Source organism: Varroa destructor, unplaced genomic scaffold (assembly GCF_002443255.2).
Source record: "Varroa destructor unplaced genomic scaffold, Vdes_3.0 BEIS01000003.1, whole genome shotgun sequence".
Taxonomy (NCBI): Eukaryota; Metazoa; Arthropoda; class Arachnida; order Mesostigmata; family Varroidae; genus Varroa; species Varroa destructor.
The window spans coordinates 32,238,921-32,263,675 of NW_019211456.1; the positions used below are offsets into that span (position 1 = coordinate 32,238,921).

At 40.5% G+C, this 24,755-nt stretch overlaps 1 protein-coding gene and 1 long non-coding RNA gene across 14 annotated transcripts in view; one reads left to right on the forward strand and one right to left on the reverse strand.

Moving 5' to 3' along the window:
• S6kII (Ribosomal protein S6 kinase II) overlaps positions 1-23,053 on the forward strand; it is a 156,362-nt gene extending 133,309 nt beyond the window's left edge. For all 13 annotated transcript variants that reach the window (XM_086985815.1, XM_086985816.1, XM_086985812.1 and 10 more), the window contains 10 exons: positions 1,885-2,107; positions 10,136-10,264; positions 11,136-11,274; positions 15,443-15,636; positions 15,862-16,005; positions 17,264-17,406; positions 17,636-17,772; positions 20,064-20,190; positions 20,351-20,776; positions 21,087-23,053. In XM_086985815.1, the coding sequence (XP_086841941.1) occupies positions 1,885-2,107; positions 10,136-10,264; positions 11,136-11,274; positions 15,443-15,636; positions 15,862-16,005; positions 17,264-17,406; positions 17,636-17,772; positions 20,064-20,190; positions 20,351-20,776; positions 21,087-21,539 (2,115 nt within the window). In that variant the 3' untranslated portion in view covers positions 21,540-23,053. The remainder of the gene's footprint in view (positions 1-1,884; positions 2,108-10,135; positions 10,265-11,135; positions 11,275-15,442; positions 15,637-15,861; positions 16,006-17,263; positions 17,407-17,635; positions 17,773-20,063; positions 20,191-20,350; positions 20,777-21,086) is intronic.
• LOC147756828 (uncharacterized) lies at positions 410-10,179 on the reverse strand. The gene is made up of 3 exons (XR_015325419.1): positions 10,039-10,179; positions 9,530-9,684; positions 410-4,711 (listed from the first exon to the last, which is right to left on the reverse strand). It is a non-coding gene; the product is annotated as an uncharacterized LOC147756828 (long non-coding RNA).
• Positions 23,054-24,755: the final 1,702 nt, after the last annotated feature.

Below are 24,755 nucleotides of genomic sequence, written 5' to 3' on the forward strand. Positions count from 1 at the left end.
AGAAGCGTTCAGAATTCTATTCATTGTGTTTTCTTCGCATTTGTATTCGCATAATGTTGATTTGTTCCAGTGCTATAAATGCTTCTGTAATAATAACTTGCCTAGAATCTGCTAAATGCTGATAACACCGACCGCTTTCTCCATTAGATAAATAGAAAGAATTAAACTCCTGGTCGAAATCTTCGGACAACGACCACCGAAAAGATCGGCCTATCTCGCATTATTGCAAGTATAATACTGTGAGTTTTGGCAGGACACAGCAGGACTATTACACCTTCAGGGTTCTCCTCGGTTGTGCTTGTTTCTATTTAGATCAAGTCAGCAAACAGCCGGCGTAATGTCGGGTGAGCATAACAATTTTTCGCTTGATTGAAATTACCTTTTCTCTCTTACCTTGCCCCCTTCAATAGGATTAGGTTGTTAAAATGCTCGCTTACCAACCCAGCGGTTAACGATAACAAGTCGACGTAAGCAGTTCGATACGCCTCTTAACCGATTATATCAAACGTTCGAGAGTCGTCACGATAGTCACGGACTACGTCCGTTTAGCCTGGGTTCATCAAGTACCGTTTCTGAAGGCAGATAGGCAGGCGGTGGTAGCAGTAAACTGAACGAGTTAAGGAACAGAACGATAATATAGGAAAACAGAGACAATCGCTTGTTGCTCTGGGCATAGTTGGAACATTTGAATGGACATTAAAAAAAGTGGAAGCTATCGTGGCCGGGATAAGAACATACGTACATAGAAAATAATAAGGATGCAGGAACATTAACGGAAGATAGAAAATGGAACGGAAGTACGGAAAAGAGAAAGCAGGCGGAGATTAAACGTATTCGAATAAAAGTTTTGCGACAGCCAGAACAGAGTCAGCGAAGGCTCAGTGAATACGTTCCTTTAAAATACAGTAAAACAGCGAAGTAAGTCGAAAACACACGAAGTTGTTAATGAGATTTATTTTATCATCACGTGTACTGTTCTTTGCTACCTTTGTACTACATCGGCGCTACGCTATTAAGTAGATCTGAGTTTCAACGCCGCTAAGAGATGTAACATTTTCGAATCATTGTTTCTACAATGCTATACTCCCGAAAAATGTATTACTAATGTGATGGTGCTATGTCGGTATCATGTAATGGATAATTTTTACTTTGTCCGTTAGTCCCTGGACATGGCGGTACAGATTTGGCGTTCAATATCAAATACTCTGTGGAAGATCGGATCTAGCCGCTGCTTGATGTTAATATGAAAGTAACTAAAAAGTTTTTATCCAGTCTACTTTATCAAAGAGTTCGTTTGTTTTTAGGTGTATGCATAGATAGTCCGGTGCAATTCTCTCGAGAATCAACCCGTACAGAGCGTTAACTTCACAAAAAACCATTGTGCGTAAACGCAAGATGAAATCAACCACCCACGAATCAGTGGATACCATATTTTGCATCGTAGATGTGTTATTCTTTGGGGTTCCATGACCCATCGGGTCTGATATCTAGAAAATCTTGTCTTTATCTCGCCGTCTTCTCCATTCATCTGCGTGCCAATACAATTTTTAGCGGGATACAAGACCGTAAAGTTGATACTTAATGTTTTCGGTCGGTGGTGACACACGATACATTTTTTTTCCCTACATAGCGTAGCTACAATATGTATGGATCTTATATACCGAGATAATATATCACTATCTGTGATAAATACAACTGAAGGTTTCTAATAGAGGAAGAATAGCTCAAAAATAACTCGTAGAATTCGAGAAACATGACGGATTTGCTTGTTCAAGGTATTCACTATAATCGTGTGATTTTTTTAATCTTCTAGAGGTAAGAAGCGTTGAATTCAACGAAGTAGACAACGATTAATTAGATGCTTTGGTTTTCTTCTGTTTTCAGGAGCACAATGGAGAGGATCAAAATGGCGAAGGTGGCCTTTTGGAGATAGAGGTTAACAATGTAACCAAAGAGGGTCACCCGAAGCCAGATCCGCAACAATTCAAGCTGCTAAAGGTGCTTGGCCAAGGCTCCTTTGGAAAAGTATTCCTTGTGAAGAAGACAGTCGGACCTGATTCGGGTACTCTTTACGCGATGAAGGTTCTCAAAAAGGCAACCCTAAAAGGTTCGTTGTTGTTAGCCTATTATTAAGACGGTCAAAGATCGGACCCCTGATTCATTATTATAGACTATTCATATTTGCGGCATAAATAAATCACTTAAACATTGGTCGCCTTCATTAAGGAATATACTTGATATGATGGGCGTCCGTAACTTCTGAATAGCTTCTTCATCAACTAAGAATTTTGTTTTATGCGGTGCTATGTGAAGGTCTACAATGAACAAGGTATCTATCGACTGATATGCAAAACTTGAACATCAGTCAATAGGTTCACAGTTCTTTGTGGTTCATACGAAAAAAGACTGCAAAGGGCTTCAGCTAAAAGACTATCTACATCAAATCAAGAAGCAAGATAGATGGAGTTCAAGTAGTTTACTAGATTGACGGCAATCCTCCCTTAATGTATAGATGTGTATATCCTCTACATATAGAGTCTCAAATGTGCGTTTCAGATGTTAGCCTGAATAGTGCCTACACTATATCAACTTCTCATTGTAGCAGGTCGTATTGGCGGGCTATTCTAAGTTGGTCAGGCATAGTTAGCCTTGAGTGGATTACAGCTCCAAATACCCAAATAGGCCGAACTCAATCAACGCTGTGTTTCTGAAGTAAGCAGAGACTAACAGATTTCATGGGTTAAATGGGAAAGGCGATCGAGTTGGATGTCCCTGTGCTTCTGCACTACAAAAATTATGTTACGGACAAGAAATCACCCCGAAGTTTGTTCTTTACAATTCTAATATAACCTTGCTGACATAACCTATATTCAAGCAACCGAGTAAAAAAGATAATGGAAGGAAATACCATTTCTAACGATCGACGAGACTACGGATTTATCTTGTCGTAATACTTCGGTACAAGCATACAACACGACGGTCGCCAAAGGGACAGCGGTGCAGCCTTATATGTCTCATCAAACACTAGCAAGTAGATTTCATAAGGCACAACATGTAGTTATACTCTTGTAGTGAGCTTGCGGGAAGCTACTTTTTTACACATAGTATTATGGTTCAATCAAGAACCGTTACAAATCTTCTATTCCTAAATGTCCTCATAACAAAAACGTCTTCGAAAAAAGCCGTCGCCCCCCATACTGTGTAACTAGGTGAGATTACAATGTTTCTGTATGAAATATTCTCTTTTGCTGGCGCGCCACATCAACCGTGACAAACCGATCTCCTTATCACTAGCACACGCAGGCACAGTTGGAAGCAAAGGTTCATAACCGGGGTTGATTGAGTGAGAATTACAAGCGATTACCGAGGGCGCTTCTCTTGCTGCCAGTACAACTGTTGTAGTGTATTGCGTTAACATGGCGCCACCGTAGCAAGCGCCGTTGGCAGCGCAACGCTCCACTAAGGGCGATGCCTGGACCCTAAGGGTATTCACAAGAACAGCAAAAGGAAGACGGGATAGGGAAAGAACCAAAAAACCTTTTCCTGCAGTTGACTAATAAACCTAAGTGTGTGTCTGTGGTACAGTAAAAGGCCGTCAGCTATGCTAACACTATTTTGTATGTGAGTGACCCAAAGGTAACACAGTTACATGGCGGAATAAACACACCCCTTACAGCGTGGCCGGGGGGTTGTCGCCCGTACCCCACGAAAAAAAAAGTTGGCAGAATACGTGAAAGCGTATGTGTCCACTTAATCAACATCATTCGTAGGGAAAAGAAGAATGCGCTTGTCTGCTGAGGGAGGGTTTGATGGACGAGGGACGAAGGAGAATAAATATATCAATGTATGAGTCACTACTGGCAGATGATTTTCGAGTCCTCTCGCGAATACATAGGAATTATAACCGAGGGGTGGTAAGGGGAGAGAAAGAGAGTTCGTTGTCAAAACACGTAGCTTTCGGTGTACCAGTATCAAAAAATTGAAGGAAGAGGAAGTGTGCGGGGTCGACAATGAAATAGTTTGAATGAAATAGAATCTGCCGAAACTACATTACGAGCTTTACGCGCACAGGTGGTTTCTAGTGTCTAGCAGTGCTAGAGTGACGAACTACTCTTGCCCTTGCGTTCCCACGCTAGTATGCCGGAGACAGTACGGAAGCAACACGCATACGGTATAGTTTATGACGAATAAATACAGCAAGAATCGACGTTGTCGGTGAAGGCAGAGGGATTCTGATGGAACGAAAGTGTAGATTTTTCATTTTGCAGTGGCACTAGTGCACTGCCGTGAATAAAAATGGATAACACGCGTCAACATTATTATTCTTCTGCATCAATGCATAAAGTTAACATGGTGCATCAGGTTAAAATAGTGTTCCCATAGATAGAGATGAAAACTCTCTTCGATTGGTTTGTAGTCAGAATGCATAGGCTTTCACAGGTAATTTCGTTCCAAAATAAGGCTGTTTTCACTTATTTGGATATCGTCAGATATAATAATGCGAGACGAGAAGAGAGTATAAGCCTGTGGCAGCCTACCGTGCAAACATGATTTAGTGATACGGGTCCCGATTTAGTACATCGACGTGATAGATTCTGTCAGTGACTGATCTATTTCAAGGTACAAATTTTTTCGACTGTAACAATATCGGTCAAAAAAGGTCGCCACTCTCCTAAGATGTCGAACGCCTGGGCCGAAGCGAAACGCACACCTGTAATGAAGGAAGTTGAGCTTATACCGCGGAAATTTTACAAAAATTAATTTAGAAAAATGGCTGAATATAGCCTATCGTTTGGAATTATCGGGCCAAACTTGTTGAAGCCTTACCAAGTAATCGGTATTCGCTTCAATAAGAGAACTTTACAGAACGCCTTAAATAGTCGCAGACTATTTAATTATAAACAGCTGCCTATACGTCGCATTGTTCGAGTTGTTTTAGACGGCTTCGTTCTAAGCTTTAATTCAGTGCGTTTCTAAGCCTATCAAGCAAGACGGGCATTAGAGGCAACGATGTTTTGGAACTGCCTCATGGAGTTTCATCATCTGCTGTAGCGTTAGCTATATCTCCTACATAAGCTGATTCTGCTCGAGGGGCGAAAATTGCATTTGCCATTGCTGTATAAAGGTTCGGCTAGCCCACGACACTCAGCTTTCTAGAAGTCTCGCTCTATTCTGATCTGGTCGTTAGACTTGAACCAAGTTTTCCCATACGTCTTTGTAAACCTGCTGAAATACTCGATCACTCTTGCAGGTCAACGAAGAAGGTAGGATATTTACATTTTCTTGGCTTGTGCTTTCTCGACCAAGATATTACACGACCGACAAACTACGCTGTCGTGCATATTGGCCATATATAGGGCTCTATTGCGAAGGGCGACACCGTGCGCGTGCTTCGTAGCTTACCTAGCTACAGATACATGCTTAGGTCGGTGTAATGTTGAAGTCTCTTGAAACCGATGTGCCTTTTGGACCTGTATCTCTGTTTATAAGTTTAATTAAATTTTGACTCTTAAAATTAATCTTTAACACGGCGATCAAGTTCTAGGCTTCCGACGACAGCATGAAGGTCCAGACCGAAACGATTTCATTCCGAACCTAAATAACTTCACCACTATAGGTCGATGTTCGAATACAAATCTCGGGGTGACATGCCGAGATTTTCATTAGCAAAGGTGCGACTTGAGACGTTTTCTCAATCTATTTTACATAACATATTGCTAAATGAATTGCAATTGCCTATTGATAAACGCTAACGGTGAAGAGAAGTTGCCAGCGCCCACGTCCTGTAGTGTACCTATTGCACTTATGTAGGCACCCTTCGTGCTTTTCGATTTCGTATATTAGACTTATGTTAAGCGGGTTAACGAGACGCAGTGTCAACGTATGCGATCCAATATGTACGATTTTTTCATTTTCTATCGAGCATTCCGCCACACTCGAAAACTAGAGACTCTGTTAATCACGATTGGAGTCACCTTAAGGGTTATACATCTGTTTATGTGTCTGCAGAGAGAAACAGTGCACAGCTGTAAACCATTATAATCCTTATCAGCTCAGTGACAAAAGTAACTTTAGTCTGCCTTTCAAACTAATGGAAAAGGCTTATCTACCTCGAGCATCCACAACTTTTTTCACAAGTGGAAATTGATCCTCTGTCGATTCTGATCGTTGGGGCCCCCGTAAAATCGTAGATGAATGGCCGTTGTCAATGGGCTTGTATCTACGGTATACAGTAAATCGTAGGTTTAGGAAGTGCAGGATTAGAATTTGAAGAACTCACTGTGCGTCAGATTGGATGAGCACGTGGATCAAAAAATGTTGACTAACGCATGGTTGCAAATCTATAGGAATTGAAATGGCTTCTGGAGATTTAAGTAGCCCAGAACGAACAAGTGGTTAGCGAGCGAAGTCCTGATTAACCATAGGCCACTCCGTGGAACCTTTGCTCTGCCGCCGGATGAAAATTGGGTTAAATTTTAGTTACCATAACAAGAAGAGGTAGTTGAGCTAAAAGCGTTTGATTATTTGAAAATGATAGAGCTTGTCAAGCACGAAGTCAATACGTCCTGCTAAGTAAGCAGAAATAAATTTGTGCACACCCAAATAGGGACCCTTTTTTAAGGTTTCCAATGAATATTTGAAGGATACAGCAAATCTCATATCTACGTGTTTGCTACGATGTGTGAGACCTATGCCAGGATTCTTAGATTCTAACTATAGTGCGCAGTACCCGCTAAATTGACCCCTCTGAAGACATTAATTAAACGCTACAATTGTTCTTCCTTAGAAAAACAATATCTATACGTCGAAAGGTCGTTTGGCAAACGGACAGTGAGACGTACGTAATTAATGTTATTTTCATTATAACTGTATACCTACTAGTTGAGTGATTATCCAACAATGAGTGGTCGGCAATCAAAAACATATTTCCTACTGTAAATGTTCATCAGTGCAAGCGGCGAACTAACAACAAAGTGGGACCCAGTTTGCTACGAATGAAATCTTCCCTTTTGTCTATTGCAACGCTCTTCTTTCGTGACTATTGTAGTCTATTTTGAATAACATTGTCTTTGTCTCAGGATTTAATTCATTTTACAGCCGGACTGATCTACGCTGCTCTAAACATGTACAGCCGCTTATTGAATCTGCTATCCTGGCCACAGGCCAGCAAAGACTTAGTTAGATTCTTCAGTCGTCTCTGACAATTCCTTTGGGGTTTCTAAGCGTACCAATGGATAACAGGACGAAACGTTATTTGATTTCATTACAAAAAGACACATTGGCTCTCCTTGACCTATTTTTAAACATATATATGTTATAATATTCACAATTCTGTTTCGTATTAAGATCGGCTGTAGAAGCCACTTAGTGGAGACAACAACGACACCTGATAACGTGTTGCTGGGTTAATTTTTCTATTGTGATTTCTATCGTGACCATATTTCTACCGGTGCGCTTAGTCGTTTCACTCAATGGACGACGTAAGATGCCAGCTCCTTACATCAATAGCTTAGTTCTAGCAGTAGGATCAAGTCGTTTACATAACACGGAACTTTTTGATGAATACTAGAGGATTCTGCCCGTCACATACTTGACGCTGTCTTTTCCAATCCATTCTGTTGTAAATTAGTTGACTTCGTCAAAAAAGTGCAACGCGATACAAAAACAAAAAACCAGGTAATGCATTCTATTACTTATTAGGAGAATACACCTAATACTATAAGTCACCCTTTACCGTTATGTGACCAATTTACATTTCCTTTTTCCGCTACTACGAAGTTCTCTTACCTATGATAATTTTTAAATTTCCCACGAGCCTAGTTATGGTAATGTCTAACGAGGCTAAAGCTAAGGGGCTATCGACGTGTTCGTTCTCTTCAAGGTCCTATTTTTCCCTTGAAGGTTCAGCTTCAGGCTCTTTACGTGCTCTCTTGATACAACACTGGAACACTCATATGCTTGCATATAGTTTGCGCCTAATGTCCCTGCTGCGACCGAGTTCTCGCTCTAGGAACACAAGACACGTATATTGAAAAAATAAACCATGACGTCACAGCTGCTCTCAGTGTACAGAAGCTGCCTCATGCTCATCTGTTATGTACAGGGTAGAAGAGGTTACGAAATGCGGCGTCGCAAATGGTGCTTATTTGGGTGAGTTCTGACGGAATGGCGCAGGCAATGATATTGTTTACAGGAGCCGCGAAAACTATGCGGCAAAGAATCGAACATCGGAAATACACTGTATAATGGGACGCAGAAGGACGATGTCGGTCAAAATTAGTTAAAGCCTAATTTTAGCCACCCTTAAAGGACAGGCTACTGAAAACGCTCTCTCCTAATCGTGACGACGATAGCTAGATCGCTTTCACGGCTGCATGCTAATAAATTTCCTTTCAACGAAGCAAACATTTTTCCTTGTTCAAGTCATAAAAACCTGTCTAAACGACGGTGAGCGTGTCCGACAAGAGCAACTAGGAGAAATCTCGGCTATTGTTGCGTTGAGATTTGCAGAGCCAGGTAACGGCTATAAACAGAAACCTACAGAAATAGGATGACAAAAAAAGGACGCCGTTTTACGATAAACGTTTGCTGTTTACAGAAAGTTTCAGGGACGTCGGCGCTAAGGAGAGCTAGAACAGTGTAGAACCATAACAGAGATGAAAAATGCTGGCACGTTTGTATACTATATATCATTAAAATTTGTTCACGCTTGTTGTTAGTTCATTGTGCACGGCACAAGGAAAACACAACGTTCAGCTATGATCACAGATGCATGCTATTAAAACAGTAATGGCTCTTTATATATGGAGATACGATAAATATTATAATCTATGCGTGTACGCATACACAAAAGGCCACATGGCCGACGTTACTTAATGTAGAGAATAATGTCCCCCCCGCCCCGTAAACAAAAAGATGCATCAAAATAAATATATTGTATAACAAAAACTGGAGAGAATTCGGCGATTGGAAGGATATATATATTTTTTTTTCATATTGTCCCAATAGGGGTAGTCAGTTCAGTAGGACAGCAACGACCAACAACGGCTAAATGACGGGATGGTCAGGGACACATGTGTAGAAGTCCCTGGGGCTCCGTGATGGGTGGACTCGTGAATAAGTGGACCAAATACTTACTGATCGGGTTCAGTAGATGTTATTGGGTGTCTGAAGCTTCGTAATATGTTAACACAGACCTCCTCTAAGGACAACAGCAGATATATCTGGACACAGGTTAGAAGGAACGTGCGGATAGCGTCTGCACTAACCCGTCACCTATTTTAGTATGTGTATTTACAGGGGTGTTGCTTGGCTTACAACGTAGAACAATCCTTCTAAGGGATTTCATTGATCCACTTGTACTCACTTTGTTTCTAGTTCGTAAGGTTAGTACTTTCTACGGTAGTTCTAGTTCACTAGACATAGTTAAGGACTCGAACACGTAGCAGGTAAAAAGTATTTAATTAGTTGCCTAATAATAATATCTAAAGTTGATTAATTAATAAGCCTGCGAACTGTGTAGCCTCACCATAGGTGACAGCTCTGTTAGATCAGTAATTAAACGAAGCCTATTTAGTTTCGTTACTGAGTAACTGACGACCTCCCGGCAGTAAGACGACGGAGTATATCGTGGGCTGTCGAAGTTACATGCACCCATGCCTTCCAGTTCCTTTAGCCGTGCGCCTGCAGAATCATAAGGATAACGGCCTTTGTTATTTACAGACCAGATGCTCATACAAAATCTGTTTGCAAGCAAATCTAATGTATTCTGTTATACTAGTGTAATGCTGCAATGTGAAATTTCCAGCTCTGGAGTTATGATGAAAGCTATTATTTCCTTTTCCTATACATACAGTAAAGCATCTCTAATGTCTACGGTATTAAAAGGAAAAAAAAAACAGGAGAACGCAGAATAGCTCAAGCTCTCCATGACTAAATTACTTTGAAGGTTTACGTAAAAATGCAGCCTTTACGATTGAGCCAATCATAATGATGATTATAACAACAATAATAAGTGACGATTATATGTGTACGTACCCTAATAGTTTTGTATGAAGTCATCTAATTGTATTAAGTTGAAAAGTTTAGCAAATAAGCGTTCCTCAGTCTATTCGTCTGTTTACTGATATTCCAGTGCGGGATCGGGTTCGTACGAAAATGGAGCGCGACATCCTTGCCGAGGTGCGGCACCCATTCGTAGTTCGGCTTCATTATGCGTTCCAGACCGAAGGAAAGCTGTACCTCATCCTCGACTTCCTAAAAGGTATCGACCACGTTCAGCTGTTACTGGGGATTATATAAGTCCATATGTCTGAAGCAATGCCTAACGGCAGTATTGGACGTAAAGCTCAAAACATTTATTTATGTAATTTCATATCGATAACGTGTTCCATTGATTGGATCATCATCTCATTTGAACTAAAATACATATCTATGGGCACATTTGTATGCATTTACTCGCCGCTGGTGGCTAGCGGTTTTATTAGAAAAAGACTATTATAAAAACCGCACTCTGTCTATGTAAGCATAAGTCTTACTTTACCGTAAGCTTTTAACAGCCCAGCTGTTATTTGGTGACCCAACACCTTGTCGCGACATCTTGTGCTGTCCTGTTCACTGTTGGCGAGCCAATAGCTGACTGAGCAGACCTTTATTAGCTATTTAGTCCCTTGCACTTTTGTGTCGATAAGAGTCATGCGGTGCCTTGATGAGATTACACTCTCAGACTGTCGTTTCATCCGACCGGACCAGGACGTGCCAGAATATCTACAGAACGAAGCTGTTTTTAAAATAAAGTTAGACAAGTGCTTTTGCAAATCAGCTCTTTCTGCACAGACAATCCGGAACTAGGCTCTATCTAAAATATGGGCACCATTGAGCGGAAAATGCATATGCTAATAAATCACTATCGGAATGAAATATAGATTAAATCAATTAATAATGAAAATTTATGAATATGTATCGGAGTAACGTGTGTTTAAAGTACGCTATTGGTATTCGCAGAGCTGACAAGAGTCGATATTTATTATTTATATGAACATAGTGGTCTACGCTGTCATTGGCATATTTGTTTCTCTGATCGAAGATCAACATTTATAATTGATATTGTTGTTCTTGTCTGGGTGTTATTTTAGGGGGTGATCTCTTTACCCGTCTGAGCAAAGAGGTCATGTTTACGGAACAGGATGTGAAGTTCTACCTGGCCGAGTTGGCTCTAGCCTTGCACCATCTACACTCCCTAGGAATCATCTACAGAGATCTCAAACCAGAAAAGTAAGTTGTAAATAAAACGCGGCGACGCAAAACGCAAGCGCTCCGCAACAACGACGAAGTGCAGACTTGAAAAGAGCAGTCCCGAAAGTCAAGAAAGACGTAACCGTGCGGAACATATGCCATACGAACATATTATTTACTTTAGTTACTTAAGCAGTTATTCCGCGTCGAGAATCATTCGCCTGTACCTTGAAACCTTTTTTTATATAAATCGAGCCTTCAAAGAAACGGCAAAATCAGGTCGTACTTCAGTGAATATGTTAGTTAAAAAGATGATATCGTCTAGGTAAACTTCAGATTCGATTCATAAGTTTTCGCTTTCAAAGCTCTCTTTAAATGGTGATGCCTCTCTGGATGATAACCCCAATCGAACATCGCATCCCTAGCATGAAGCTCATGGTCCACTGGGTGTAAGATTATGCACCAGTCCGACTTTTTGAGTAATCGATTCAATATGTATTGTATACCCATACGTATAGAAGTTTGAGCCCAGATAGAAATAGATAATTTATGGCGTTGCACCACATCAGGAAGTTGCGTGTTCATTAATAATGAACTACTCCGTTAAGCTCAATAGCCAAGTATTTCCCACCCATTCGCTCACCGTCCTATGAAATGCAGTAACGTGACTCAGTATGGCATTCATGAAGCCTATAACAAACAAAAAAGTTTTTAAGCATTACACAGTTTTTAAAGGGCCAAGTAGTAATATCATCTTTTCTTTACTTGTTATATTTCACGCATGTGCATGTTTACACGTTTGGCAAGCGTGACGAGGTTGACTCTGTTTTTAAGTCTCACAACGGAGTAATAACGTTTGTGGCAATGCTTGTTTTTTCGCTATTATTTCTTCTAACCGATCTCAAGGGAACAGTGTCTTTGTTCTAAATTCATGTTTTGCTCTAGATTGTTACAAAACCTTTCAACGTGTACAAAGCCGGTGTACCGATCCTAAGAAGGTACGAAGTTAGCTACTTTGTCGGTTTCGAACACGAATTCTAAATTAGCTTTTTGCAGCCACTATAAACTAAAGTTATACTAGGCTTCATTGACAGTTACAGTCAAATATTCGCCTGCCAGGGACGTGTATGTCATTGACTTGCTCCTATTTCTTAGTTGATATCATCAAAAGCATGAGAACACAAAGGTATCCATTTTTCAAACACGCCTTCACAGAAAAGCCAACTGTGAACATACCCATCACGGCTCGGTTATCGTACTAGCAATTTAAAGGCACAAATCACCAAAGGTACATTCTAGGCACCGTTTGTTCATTCCTCACCTTTCCATTATTTTGCTTTTTACGTATGTCACCAACGTATAGTGCCAGCCAGTACTGGTCCCTTCCAATATTGCCATTTGTTCGTAATAGTGGTCGTACAGAAAAACGAATAGGTGCACTGAAGTCTTCATTTTCGAGCGAAGTGGGTCTACAGGAGCAGTAGCTACAGATGAAACAAACTTTCACAAATCGCTGTAAAAGCCATGAGCCTGCCTCAGGTCATGGGTTCGAGGATCTGAGGGACTCTCGCGATGATGAACACACTCCGAGACAGTGGGGAAGGCGGGATGGCGGCTTGGCGGCTTAGGTACGGTTCTACCATGACGTCATCTAGCACAGCTAATTGACTGACTAGAAAAGGATTAAGCTCTCTCGTATCCTGCGAAATACCGGAGGATGATGTAAAAAATAGGAGCACTAGGGGGTGCTGGCTCTTGTGCCCCATATGTGCTAGATAGGCATAGCCATTTTATGGTAGCTGCAGCAGGGATACTCCGAAATTAGTAAGGACCACACGTCATCACTTTTGCTTCTACTGGACCCGAGGTTACTCTGCCCAGCAAACGACAGAAGCGAAAAATAAAGCTCCCCATCACGAGGATAAAACAGACATAAAAAATGAATCATAAGCCGCGTATGACACTATACGATCCTAAGGTATTCCGTAAAAATGTAACGCGCTTTTGCATATTTTATATGCATTTTGGTGAAAGCACCAAGTTATATTTATATCTAATTATCTTTAATATCATGGCGTTTCCAAGTCATATTCAGTTTTATTTGGTCCCTTACACGACACTAGTCTCGGCGCAAAATACTTTTAATTGTTACCAAAAAAAAAAGACCTTTTATTAGTAACACGCTTGTGTTATCATCTTAATAATTACATTGTCAAAGCACGCTTGTAACATGACTGGGGCTTGAGGGGTTGCGTTAACGAAATTATGTACATTTTAGGTAGTGACCATGACAGTGAACGATAGCCTTACATGAAAGATGAAGGATAACGTAATCTATGAGAAGACAATTTTCGTCCAGCAGAACTGCCCCCTGCCACTTTTGACCCTTCTATAAGAAGCTATCGAACCAGTAGGTAATTTTCCAAGTTCTCTCTATCCCAACACGTTTCTAACAGCTAAGACCATGAGACAACCCCTATGAACCTAGTTGTGATCGGGTAAGCGAGAGAACACGAGCACGATAACTAACTAGCGAAGGCAAAACCGATGATGATGGTAGTGACAGTGTTTAAAAACGTGGTCATGTACCACAAAGCTTTGTGATGAAGATACCTAATCCATTACTGGTTTCTTCTTTCCGAAAATACCGAACAGGCAGCAGTAGGGTCCGCTGACACCAGCATTCTGTACCATGAGGACCGGTCTGGTGTAAAGTACGCGTTGCCTAAGTGTCGAGACGTGCAAATCTTAGATTGAGTTACAATGTTTTTTAGCGTTGTTTGTGGTATGTTCCTCAGTTATCCTCTGTTAAGCTTCAAAAACATTTACTGCCGCCTATTTGCAGTAGGTCGATGGCTCAATGGCATCTAGCAAGTAGCGAAAAGGCGACTCACCTTCTTCAGGCTAAAACATACGCCTCGAATTGTCCTGGGGAAATGGGGGTGGCCACCGCGTTTAGATGGGGAAAGGCCGCTCGTAAGGATTGTTTTCAGCGGATCGTTGAAGCAAATCTGCGCAAGCGAAAAGGCCTGTGACAATGCTACTCAAGCACGTTGCCTACAGGGACCTGGCGACAGACAGCAATAAAAACCCAACGGTTCTGTAGACTAAGTTAGATGAAAACTAAACGGATCTCATTCTATCGTCAAAAGCGACCTCCTATGCACTATGTACATGGCAGGGTAATGTAGCGTTCAGCTCTTTAGGTGAAAAATTGTTAATAAAGTTTTTGTGTTTTAAGCCCTCAACATTCGGTGTGCTGCGGCTATTGTTATGAACAAGGAATAACCGTTAAATTAATTCTAATCCTCGTAACCAAACAAGGTCGTGCAAGCTATTGTGATCAATAAGGTAACATTTGAACTTATCTTTATTTAATCACGTACGTACTGTAGTATATGTCGATGGTAGACGTTGAATCAGAGGGCAAATGTTCTAGTGGAGCACTTTCGCGACCCTAGCGTCTTCTAAAATTGCCTAGATTATATAGCTAAATATCCGAATCTTTAAGGCGAGGCCGTGTGCAGATGCTACTGTTATCTCACATCTGGGCGCGGTCAGCGTTTACTTGGTCCCATTATCCTAGGACGTTAAGTGGTCTGCTGAACATCATCTTTTTATCCTTCGTCACGTAATGATATTCAAAAACAAGCGTCTATCATGACAAGCTATAGTTTTATAAAAGAATGCAATCTTGAAATCCGCGCGGATACCTAGGTGGCCGACGGCTTGGACGGAGTTGCATCTTGTCTTTGCTCTCCATAGAGATAGTTTCTATGCAAAGTTTTGAGCCACAGAGTCAATTACTGGAAAAAAAAACAGCCGTTTCCTTAGCGAACCTTCAAGAACACTATATAATCATGACGGCGTCAGCTACCATGTTAATAAATTCATACGTTCACCTATGCTACTTTGTGAAAAAGCTAGCGCCACCAACCGTGCGGAAGCTGTCCTAGCAATATTTATTCTAAGGTAAACTAAGCACGTAAGGCGGTTGGACGTGACAAAAAAGTTGCTGCCGTTATTACGCAGATGAGACCAATGCGTTAAAAAGCACACAAAACAATATTTGTGGTACAATAGCAAGCAACAATTGCGGTATAGTAAAACATAGCACAAATCTAGGTCTTGACCACTGGGAAAATTCAGCTTTGGTTCAGTTCCCCATATAACTATTTACACAGTTTTTATCAACAAATTATTTCAGCATCCTCCTAGATGCCGACGGGCACATTAGCCTAACGGACTTCGGCTTGTCCAAAGAGGCGTTACACGACGAGAAAGCCTATTCCTTCTGTGGTACGGTCGAATACATGGCGCCAGAGGTCATCAACAGAAAGGGGCATACGACAGCTGCCGACTGGTGGTCTTATGGGGTGCTTATGTATGAAATGCTTACCGGTGAGTAGCTTTTGTGATAATTTTTCAACTACTTCGAATAATTCCCTTTTTGTTTTTGACCATATGCATGTGTAAATTTCATATGAATAATAATAAGCACTTGTAAATATCTATCTTCATATAAATTAAATAACGTGCTCTTTGTTCGAAAGTTAACTTGCTGGCCAAGCGTATGTATACCATTTTTGTTTTGCTTGAGGCTAGTATTTATTGTCGCATCCACAGGGAGCCTACCTTTCCAAGCGCAAACTCGCAAGGAAACCATGTACCAAATATTAAAGGCGAAGCTCAGCATGCCACAGTTCATCTCGCAGGAGGCCCAGCTGCTACTCCGAGCGCTCTTCAAGCGAAACCCCGATAATAGATTGGGTAACTAACTACATTTGAAATTCTCGAACTCCTCTACCGTACGTTGTTATTTTCAAACGTCGTCGTAACTAATACGTTTGTGTGCAATGAATTTGTAGTTACGGCAAAATCGAGCCATCCGATTAACTAGTCACAATTGTTGATAGTGTGTGCCTTTGACTTGTTGATATATGTGATGTTAATAATAAAGGACACAACATCCCATAATACTATATAAAAACTATATAAATATTGTGAAGGACTGCATCATTGATTTTAGAGTAACGCTATATATTGACCAGCGTTTTTACACCCTAAGCTCGTACGAACTAGCAGGTATTTATTGTCGAAGTCATTCATCATGACTATATATATATATGAAGATATCTAGTTTTGATATACTGTTTTTACCACCGGTTCATTCACGTAGTAATCCGGGTTGTGTACATGAACTGAAAAGGGATCCGCCAAACAAACCAACCTGCCCTATCGGCTTTATGTGTATAAAGAAGCACATGTATCACATTGTATAAACATATTGATTTTAATTTAGCTTCTTATATACTTGTAGAAGATCAAATTCAAAACGTTTTTTATGCTCATAAATCTAAGACATGGCGGTTATGCTGAGCCGATGGCGACCCGTATCGTCCGGTCCTTCGTTCTGCAAGCATTAACCCAAAACGAAATATTTGAGCATATAGAGCTTCTACGGCCTCTTCACAGAAATACCTAACGGAACTGCGGGCTTTTGAATCGTCAAGCAGATTGACGGTCAAGACTCGTCCTTGAAAACCGTCGGCAATTGCCAGACAGAATGCACTACAAACATACTACCGAGGTCATTTGGCCTAAGATTAAAATGTGTTAGTTCTTGAAAACTGCTACGTCATAACGTTCATTATATAAAACAGGCCCTATCGGTGTGTATTCTAGATAAGAAGTTGGAATGTTATGAAAGAACTTTGTGAAAATGGGAAAAGCTAGTAATTATTGCATTTTCGTGGACAGCACAATGGCTTGAGTATGGTCGTGATTGACTGAGATAGCCGCTTACCCGCTGACACCTAGCTTGAACGGATAATATTCAACCGGAAATTGTCTGCTAGCTGACAGTAGAAGATTAGGCGAAACGAATATTCTGTGTTTATACGAAAGGTATAGCGCAACATAGTACCATGGGATTATTATACAGGTATAACAGCACTTGGATTAATTAAACAGAAAGAATAAACTCGTCCATGAACTAATCATTGCTTCGGGATGCTTTCTATTGCAGGCTCGGGCCCGAACGGCATATGCGATATCAAGTCGCACCCATTTTTCCAATCGATCGATTGGGAAGCCCTTTACAATCGTCAGGTGACGCCGCCTTTTATTCCAGCTGTCAACCGATCCGACAATACCGTCTATTTTGACAAGGTATATGAGTGGATTCGATTTCTGCATGGGAGCGGCCGTTAAACAGTTATTTGTGGAAGCACACGGGAACTTAGAATTGAAGCAGTATTATGTGCTTTTCTTCAGCAGGGTTGCGGCGCGCAACAGAATGGCACTTTTCACTAAGCAAAACGAATTATTCTGCCATTTATAGCCAGGCCATAATCATATTGAATTTCATTGTTGTGTTACTTTTTTGTCTCTTGTTCAGGAGTTCACGTCAAAAACCCCCGAAGATTCACCGGGAGTTCCGCCGTCTGCCAACGCCCATGAGCTGTTCAAGGGGTTCAGCTTCGTTGCGCAGCTCGACCAGGAAGAAGTGCAGCCCAACGGTGATCCTGCTAAATGGTGAGTGCCAGAGTAGGCGGTGGCATTCTTTGCATGCCCATAATAACACATATCGTACGTAAATATGCAGTCCTTCAAATCACTAAAGATGTTTTTCAAAAAGTTCTTTTCAATGCGACCGAATCAGGGTATATAAACATGAAACCGAGCACAAACCAAAACATGTATATCACAAAATTATTTTTTTGGCCTATTGTCAAAACAATTTGCATTTATATATCGCTACAAATATGTATGTATACGCCAACGCTTAGAAATTAAGATGTGAACTACTCTCCTTATTTTGTACGCTTATCTGTCCCACAATTTATTCGATAACAGATGCTACCAAAGTTCGTACCTTACGGATTATTGGTGAAACGCGGCTGCTGGAATCATAGGATTAGTTGTTGATCTAATTATAGTTATTATTATCATGAACTTAAGGTTGAGAAATTTTCAATATCATGGGTCGCCTTTCGCCATCTTTCGATGAGCTTGCTTGCTGTCCTCTTTTTATGGTTGCTTTCAGTGGACGGATGCGTTTCTACGCGACGCGAGTTAATTGCAAAGCTAAAAGCTTGAAAGTCGCGAAAGAGGGCTAACGGCAAGTGACATTTCTAGAGAAACGCGGGAGCCTAATGGGTTAAAGCGCTAGCTTGCTGGTGTTTCCATCTGCTTAGATAGCCTTAGGGCTGTTCCAGAACGCTACTTTGATCGATGATGCATGCAGCCGCTAACCCACCGCCGCAGCGTATACTTGGCATTAGTACATTTTCGCATGACCTGGCGTTCAGTTGGGTCGGTGGCAAGTCATTGAATAGTCGTTTGCTTAAGAACCTGTGGTACCATGCATTTAATTGACTCAACACTGGCAATATACATAAGCTGTTGCGTGGGCCGTGAGCGAATATATATATAATATACATTATTTATAGATGTATTTATATTCTGAACTGGATAGAAGAGTACAAAGAATCGAATATGGCTGGATAGCAGTGGTACACGATGATAAAACCAGGTGGACTAATTAAATGGACCAGTTCATCTCACATGACTGACTATGAAAGGGCTGAGGCGCCACCTTCCTCAGGCCCATCGCAGGTTGTTAAATAACACAGGCAAGCTCGCAATCTATCGTATTACAGGTTCGTGAATTGGCGTTTCGTTATACGGACCAGAAGAAAAGCCTATTTGGTAGCAAGTTTTTAGCCGATCGTCTTTATTTGCTGGAGGTGCAGCAGGCCGCTATAAAGTATCGCAAAAATAGGTCTTGTTTCAAGGAAATATAAACTTGAATCTTGTAAAGTTGAATTTATATGAATAGATAAGCAGTATTTAGCTTGATTTATGTCATTTCAATATAAAAAAAAAAACAAGTTAGGCGATACACGTATTCTAGGTCAGAGTTTTTAAAGGCTGCAACGTCGATGCACCTTATCCAATCCTATTTTACGGTGAATGTCATTACCGTTCTGTTTCGACTACAGGCAATGCTTGCTTCGCTTGTAGTTATCAAACTGCGTTTTCTTCATCACATTAGTTCAAATTATCGTTGACACCTAATATCTCGAATCATAGTGTTGATTTTGTGATATTATGTTGCGTTTCCGCAAAAAACTAATAGGGCTACCACCAGCGATTGATATAGCCTGCAGGAGTGCAGGCTGCCAAGCGTAAACATTGTTTCTCCTAGGCAGCCTTACATAATGTGCGGTCCATCAGATACTCACATTCAAGGGCACGATAAAAAAAGTAACTCCCGTTTTATACTTCACTAGTAAATTTTTTTTCTAATATATACAACCGTGTTCATATTTTTCCATTATTTTATGGATTAAGTGTAATGTGTTGAGATTAATTGTAGAGTACTTATCGATGGTATTTGCGGCTCCCTTGACTTTGTGCAGGTTTCTGTGTGATGTTCAATAATACATTGCAGTTAAACTTTAGTTAATAAGGCGTTTCGAAAGGCCAAACCGGTAACTTCAATACAGATTGAAGCTTTCGAAAGCTTCTCTTATATGAACATGCGCCAGAGTAACCAGAACATTACGTCTACTCTGTTAACCTAGACAAGGATAGTGACAATCTACAATGTTGAAACCTTCTCAAGCGTTCCGCGGCTGCCTCGCATTTTATCGGTCTTCATGTGTCGGGCGTTCTAACTCATGTACTGGCATTTGCTGCATGCAGTGTGATACCTGTTTTGCTCTTTGTAATCGGTTGTGTTATTAAAGAAATGTCGAAGCCTAAGCGAAATGATGGTTAAAGAACGCTACTAAGTCTCTGTTACATAAATGATTTCGTAGGTACAATCTGAATTATAAAGAGTCGATCCATAAGGACTATGAGATTAAGGAAGAGATTGGACGTGGAGCATTCTCAGTATGCAAACGATGCGTACACCGCCAATCAGGGAAAGAATACGCAGTCAAGGTATGTACATCTTAGTTAAAGGCAACGGTAAATATGCATGAACCATGGGCAATTTAACCACTAAGCAATAACTTAAACCTCTCCAACGTGTACATTTCGAAGGGTTAGTTATACCTACATACACATAATGTGCAATTTTGTTGCTAACTCGTTTGTGCAGATCGTAGATAAGTACAAGAAAGACTGCCAGGAGGAAATCGAGATTCTTCTTCGTTACGGACAGCATCCCAACATTTTGACGGTTTACGACGTCTACCAGGACTCCGGCTCCGTGTTCATTGTGATGGAGCTATTGCGTGGCGGCGAGCTCCTAGATCGTATCCTTTTTGAGAAGCACTTCAGCGAGCGCGAGGCTTGTGCGGTAGTCGAAGTTGTGGCTAGGACTGTAAAATTCCTTCATGACAATGGTGTCGTACACCGCGACCTAAAGCCATCCAATATCATCTATGCTGATTCATCGGGTGTTCCAGAAAGCCTGCGGATTTGTGATTTCGGCTTCGCCAAACAAATGCGCGCTGAAAATGGTCTTCTGATGACGCCTTGTTATACCGCAAACTTCGTAGCACCAGAGGTGCTCAAAAAACAGGTAAATTTGATTAAGTCATAGATCTAGTGAAAGTTTGTGAATGATATGAAACGTTGAAGGAAACTCAATGCGACTCAGCTATGCTGCGTTTTATACAAGCTTATTTTCGTGATCAAAATAAACTGGGATTATTTACAAAATTTCATGATTTTCCAATCCCATATATTCAATTAATATACCTATTCATGTGCAACTTATACCTTTTTTGCCCAGATACATTTCGTCTGATCGTGCTATCAATGTATAGTAATAATAAAAATAATGCTAACAATATCCACGCTTGCATATTTTGGCTATTTTTGCTTTTTAGGGTTATGACGAAGCATGTGATATTTGGTCAATGGGTGTACTTCTTTACACAATGTTAGCGGGCCATACTCCTTTCGCGTCATCGAACGACTCACCGGATGACATTCTAGCTCGAATCGGCTCAGGCAAATTTGATCTGGAAAAGGGTAATTGGGCAAACATCAGTCCGCCAGCGAAGAACCTCGTCGAGAAGATGCTGCATGTTGACCCGAAGCAGCGTTACAAAGCCGCTGATATCCTGCAGCATCCATGGGTGCTGTCCAAAGCTTCATTGCCAACGCGCCAGCTGCCACACTCGCAAGATGCACGTCAGATAAAGGCAGCTATGGACGCAACCTTTGCAGCTATCAACGCCGGCCAGAAGAGTCCAGTACTCGAGCCCGTGGATGCGTCAAGCCTCGCCCGCCGCCGAAAGAACAATGCATCTTCACCTCTCAGTGTCAAGAAAGCGTGAGCGCCCAATTAGAAAGTTTTAAATTTATTCGTTTGAACTACCTGGCCTAAGGCTATGCCATGGTATATAAAGCAAAAAAGTCCACCTTATATGCCAAACAATACAATAATGACCCGGATTATTGATGGCAGACAACATTTTCGATTAACTAATCACATCAATAGCATTCAAAGAAAGAGAAACAGAGAGAAAGAGCAAGGAAGATGTTTTTTAATAGCGGATCTACTTGCTTCCGAAAAACTGAATCCGAAAATTGACCCTCAGCGTTTGTAACCGGAGGGCCATTGCTGTGATTTGCACGTTATTTATTAATTCATTTCTATTTTTATTATTATTATTATTGTCATAAGGCACTATTTATAAAAACGTCCGTACGAATGTAACTATGATCAGAAAGCCATCGTTGCCTAGTACGAGGGAAATCACAATAATTACATTGAGCCCGATACGGCGTATACAAGACAGATACAACGGGCGACAAAAAACCTTGTGGTCAACGGCCACTTAGCTAACCGAATCTGATGATGAAGGTATTGTCGAGTATACTTCATATGTGCTCACGGGTATTTAGACGGAAGGTGGACAGATAAGCTAATGTCCTTTGTATATATTCACATACACCAATGGTCACGACAGCTGTCAGTGAATTCGAGACGTAAACGGATAAAACCCAACTTGATGACCCGATTATCTGTGTGAGTCGTTAGGTAATTGAAACGAAGGAAGAATGACTTAATCGCTACAAGGAAAGTTTGTTCAATTCGAAATGATAAATTGGACTCCTAAATACGTTGAATATGAGCTCTAGCTGTTAGGCATTTTATCTCGTACAACCAATTGTATATATAATACAAAACTATCCATTGGTTATCGATGGGCGCGCCAACATTTACGACTGATCGAACCGATTAAGTAGTCGACTGGTCGCCATTTATAAAATACACAGTCGTGCGGACACAGCACTAGCCTTACAGTAATTAAAAAAAGACAAAGAGCCTTCAAATGTGTGTGAATATTATAAAAATAATTATAATGATAATAATAGCCATAATGCATAATAAACAATCGAACGATCGTATGCCACGTTGATAATTGATACAGTAAAATTCGGTAGAGAAATATCAACTAATATTCTGGAATTCTCCATATAATACAAACGTTCATCTGTCCTCCCGTGAACGCGTATAACGTCAATCACTATCGTAGTATTCATCATTAAGTGGAGCATCTATAGGGACGACAATAACAATATATATAAACATTGTTCTGACTCTTGTTCCCCTTCAATTAGTTGTCACTACTCGATAAATACTACATCGTGAGCGTGGATGGAATCGAAAAACCGTTGTGAGTCGAGAGTGACACTAGATCGAAACTCTCTTCGGCCAGTAGGTTCCGCAGCCGTTCCAGCAATATCCAGATACAACAAAATACTGCCGAGCTTGTACACACACATAACTCCTTGGTAAAGGATGAAAGTAAAAAAATGAATATAAATCGACCTATATAATTCATTTTTTCGTTCATTCATTCAGCTAATTAGAAGTGATTTTCAGCAGTGGCAAAAAAAAAAATAGAAAAGCATACTAGACGAAGTGTGACTGAGGTGGAAAAATAAAAATAGACGTTATTGTACAACGGAAATAACACTATTACACTAGTTATACTCACTACCAGCTGCGTAGAGTGACAGACGCAAGAGGCCACATCGCTATGCATTAACACTTACTATGATCATAATTGTTAGCGAGTAGTATTGCTATGATTACGACTTGTATGATCGAGAGAAACGAATGTAATTAACACTATTGATATACTGAGATATCCTTATGATAAGAAAAACAATTGAAAATTAATTAAATTTGAAATGAACGCCCGTACAGAATATGATCATCATATAATCATGGTTTTATTACCACTGAAACTGTTCTTCTACCGTTCAAGTCGCGAATCAGTCCTCTTCCATTGCATATATATAAATTGAAACTAGCAGAGACGACAACAACATTAACGACAGCGGCAACTAAGACCCATTGAAGATGAACCACTAGATGAAAAAAGCACTCTCTTTAAGAAGAAAAGGAACAGCAACAAACATGTAAACACGTTCTTGTAAAAAGTAGCACTCGTTATTTTTTGTCGTTTTGTTTATAACACACATTTTAGCTTCACAACATGAAGGACATACGAGGCATGAAGGAAAACAATTGCCAACAAAGTTGGCTGTATTTTAAAATCGTGACTAACGCCCGTCTCTCCACTTTTGTTCCTATGTACCTTTATTATACTTACGCTTGCCATACTTCTATTCTATTGATAATTGCCTAGTTAACCAAGTATAATAAATAATTAGTGTTGATTTGAAAAAAGCAGTAAAGCGTAGCTAGTACACGAATATAGACAAAACGAGAAATCAAATATGTATTTGCCTTCACCGATTATAGGAACGACAACTGAAAGCTTAGTTGAGTGCATACAAAATAACGATTTGAGAAGATTACAGATAATAACGATGTGACATAGGTTTGCTAGCCACAGCAATAGATTAAACCCGTAGGAACCAGAGCGGGCGACCTGTCGTTTCTGTTTTCAAAAAAAGTCGGGAGACAAAAGAAACTTTCCATAAAACGAAGCAACAAAGACAAGAATGATGGAGGGCAAAATCGTCTAAAAAACCACACAAAAAAAGAACAAAGTGCTGAAAAAGCGGGGCAGTAATTTCTAATCGTTTGAAGTTTCCACCACCCTATGGGAAAAAGGCTCATACAAAACTGAAGCATCTTTCCCAAGTTACCCACGTGGAGCGGAATGAGTTGTTACTCAAGTGAAAACCTGTAGTGATGCACACCACCCTTTAGAAAGGTCCTTTACTACACAAGTACATCACTGGAAGAATCGGGGCTCTCTCACCAGTATCACACACTACAGTGCCGTGTTGATCTGATCGACTGTGTATTATTCACACCACAATTCAATGTATTGCAAACTGTAAGAAGGCCACTTAAAATGGGGCAAAAATCAACACATCTATGCCAATATGAAACGAGTTGCTTTGGGTGCGTTTGACCGCGCTTCAGCTTTCTTAACCTTAGCTACGTTGTGTATTGTAGAATACGTTGTACATGCTATCATCAAGTATATATATATATATATATATATATATATGAATATATAGACAGGGAAAATGCGAAAAAACGAGAGATCTTAATCATATAT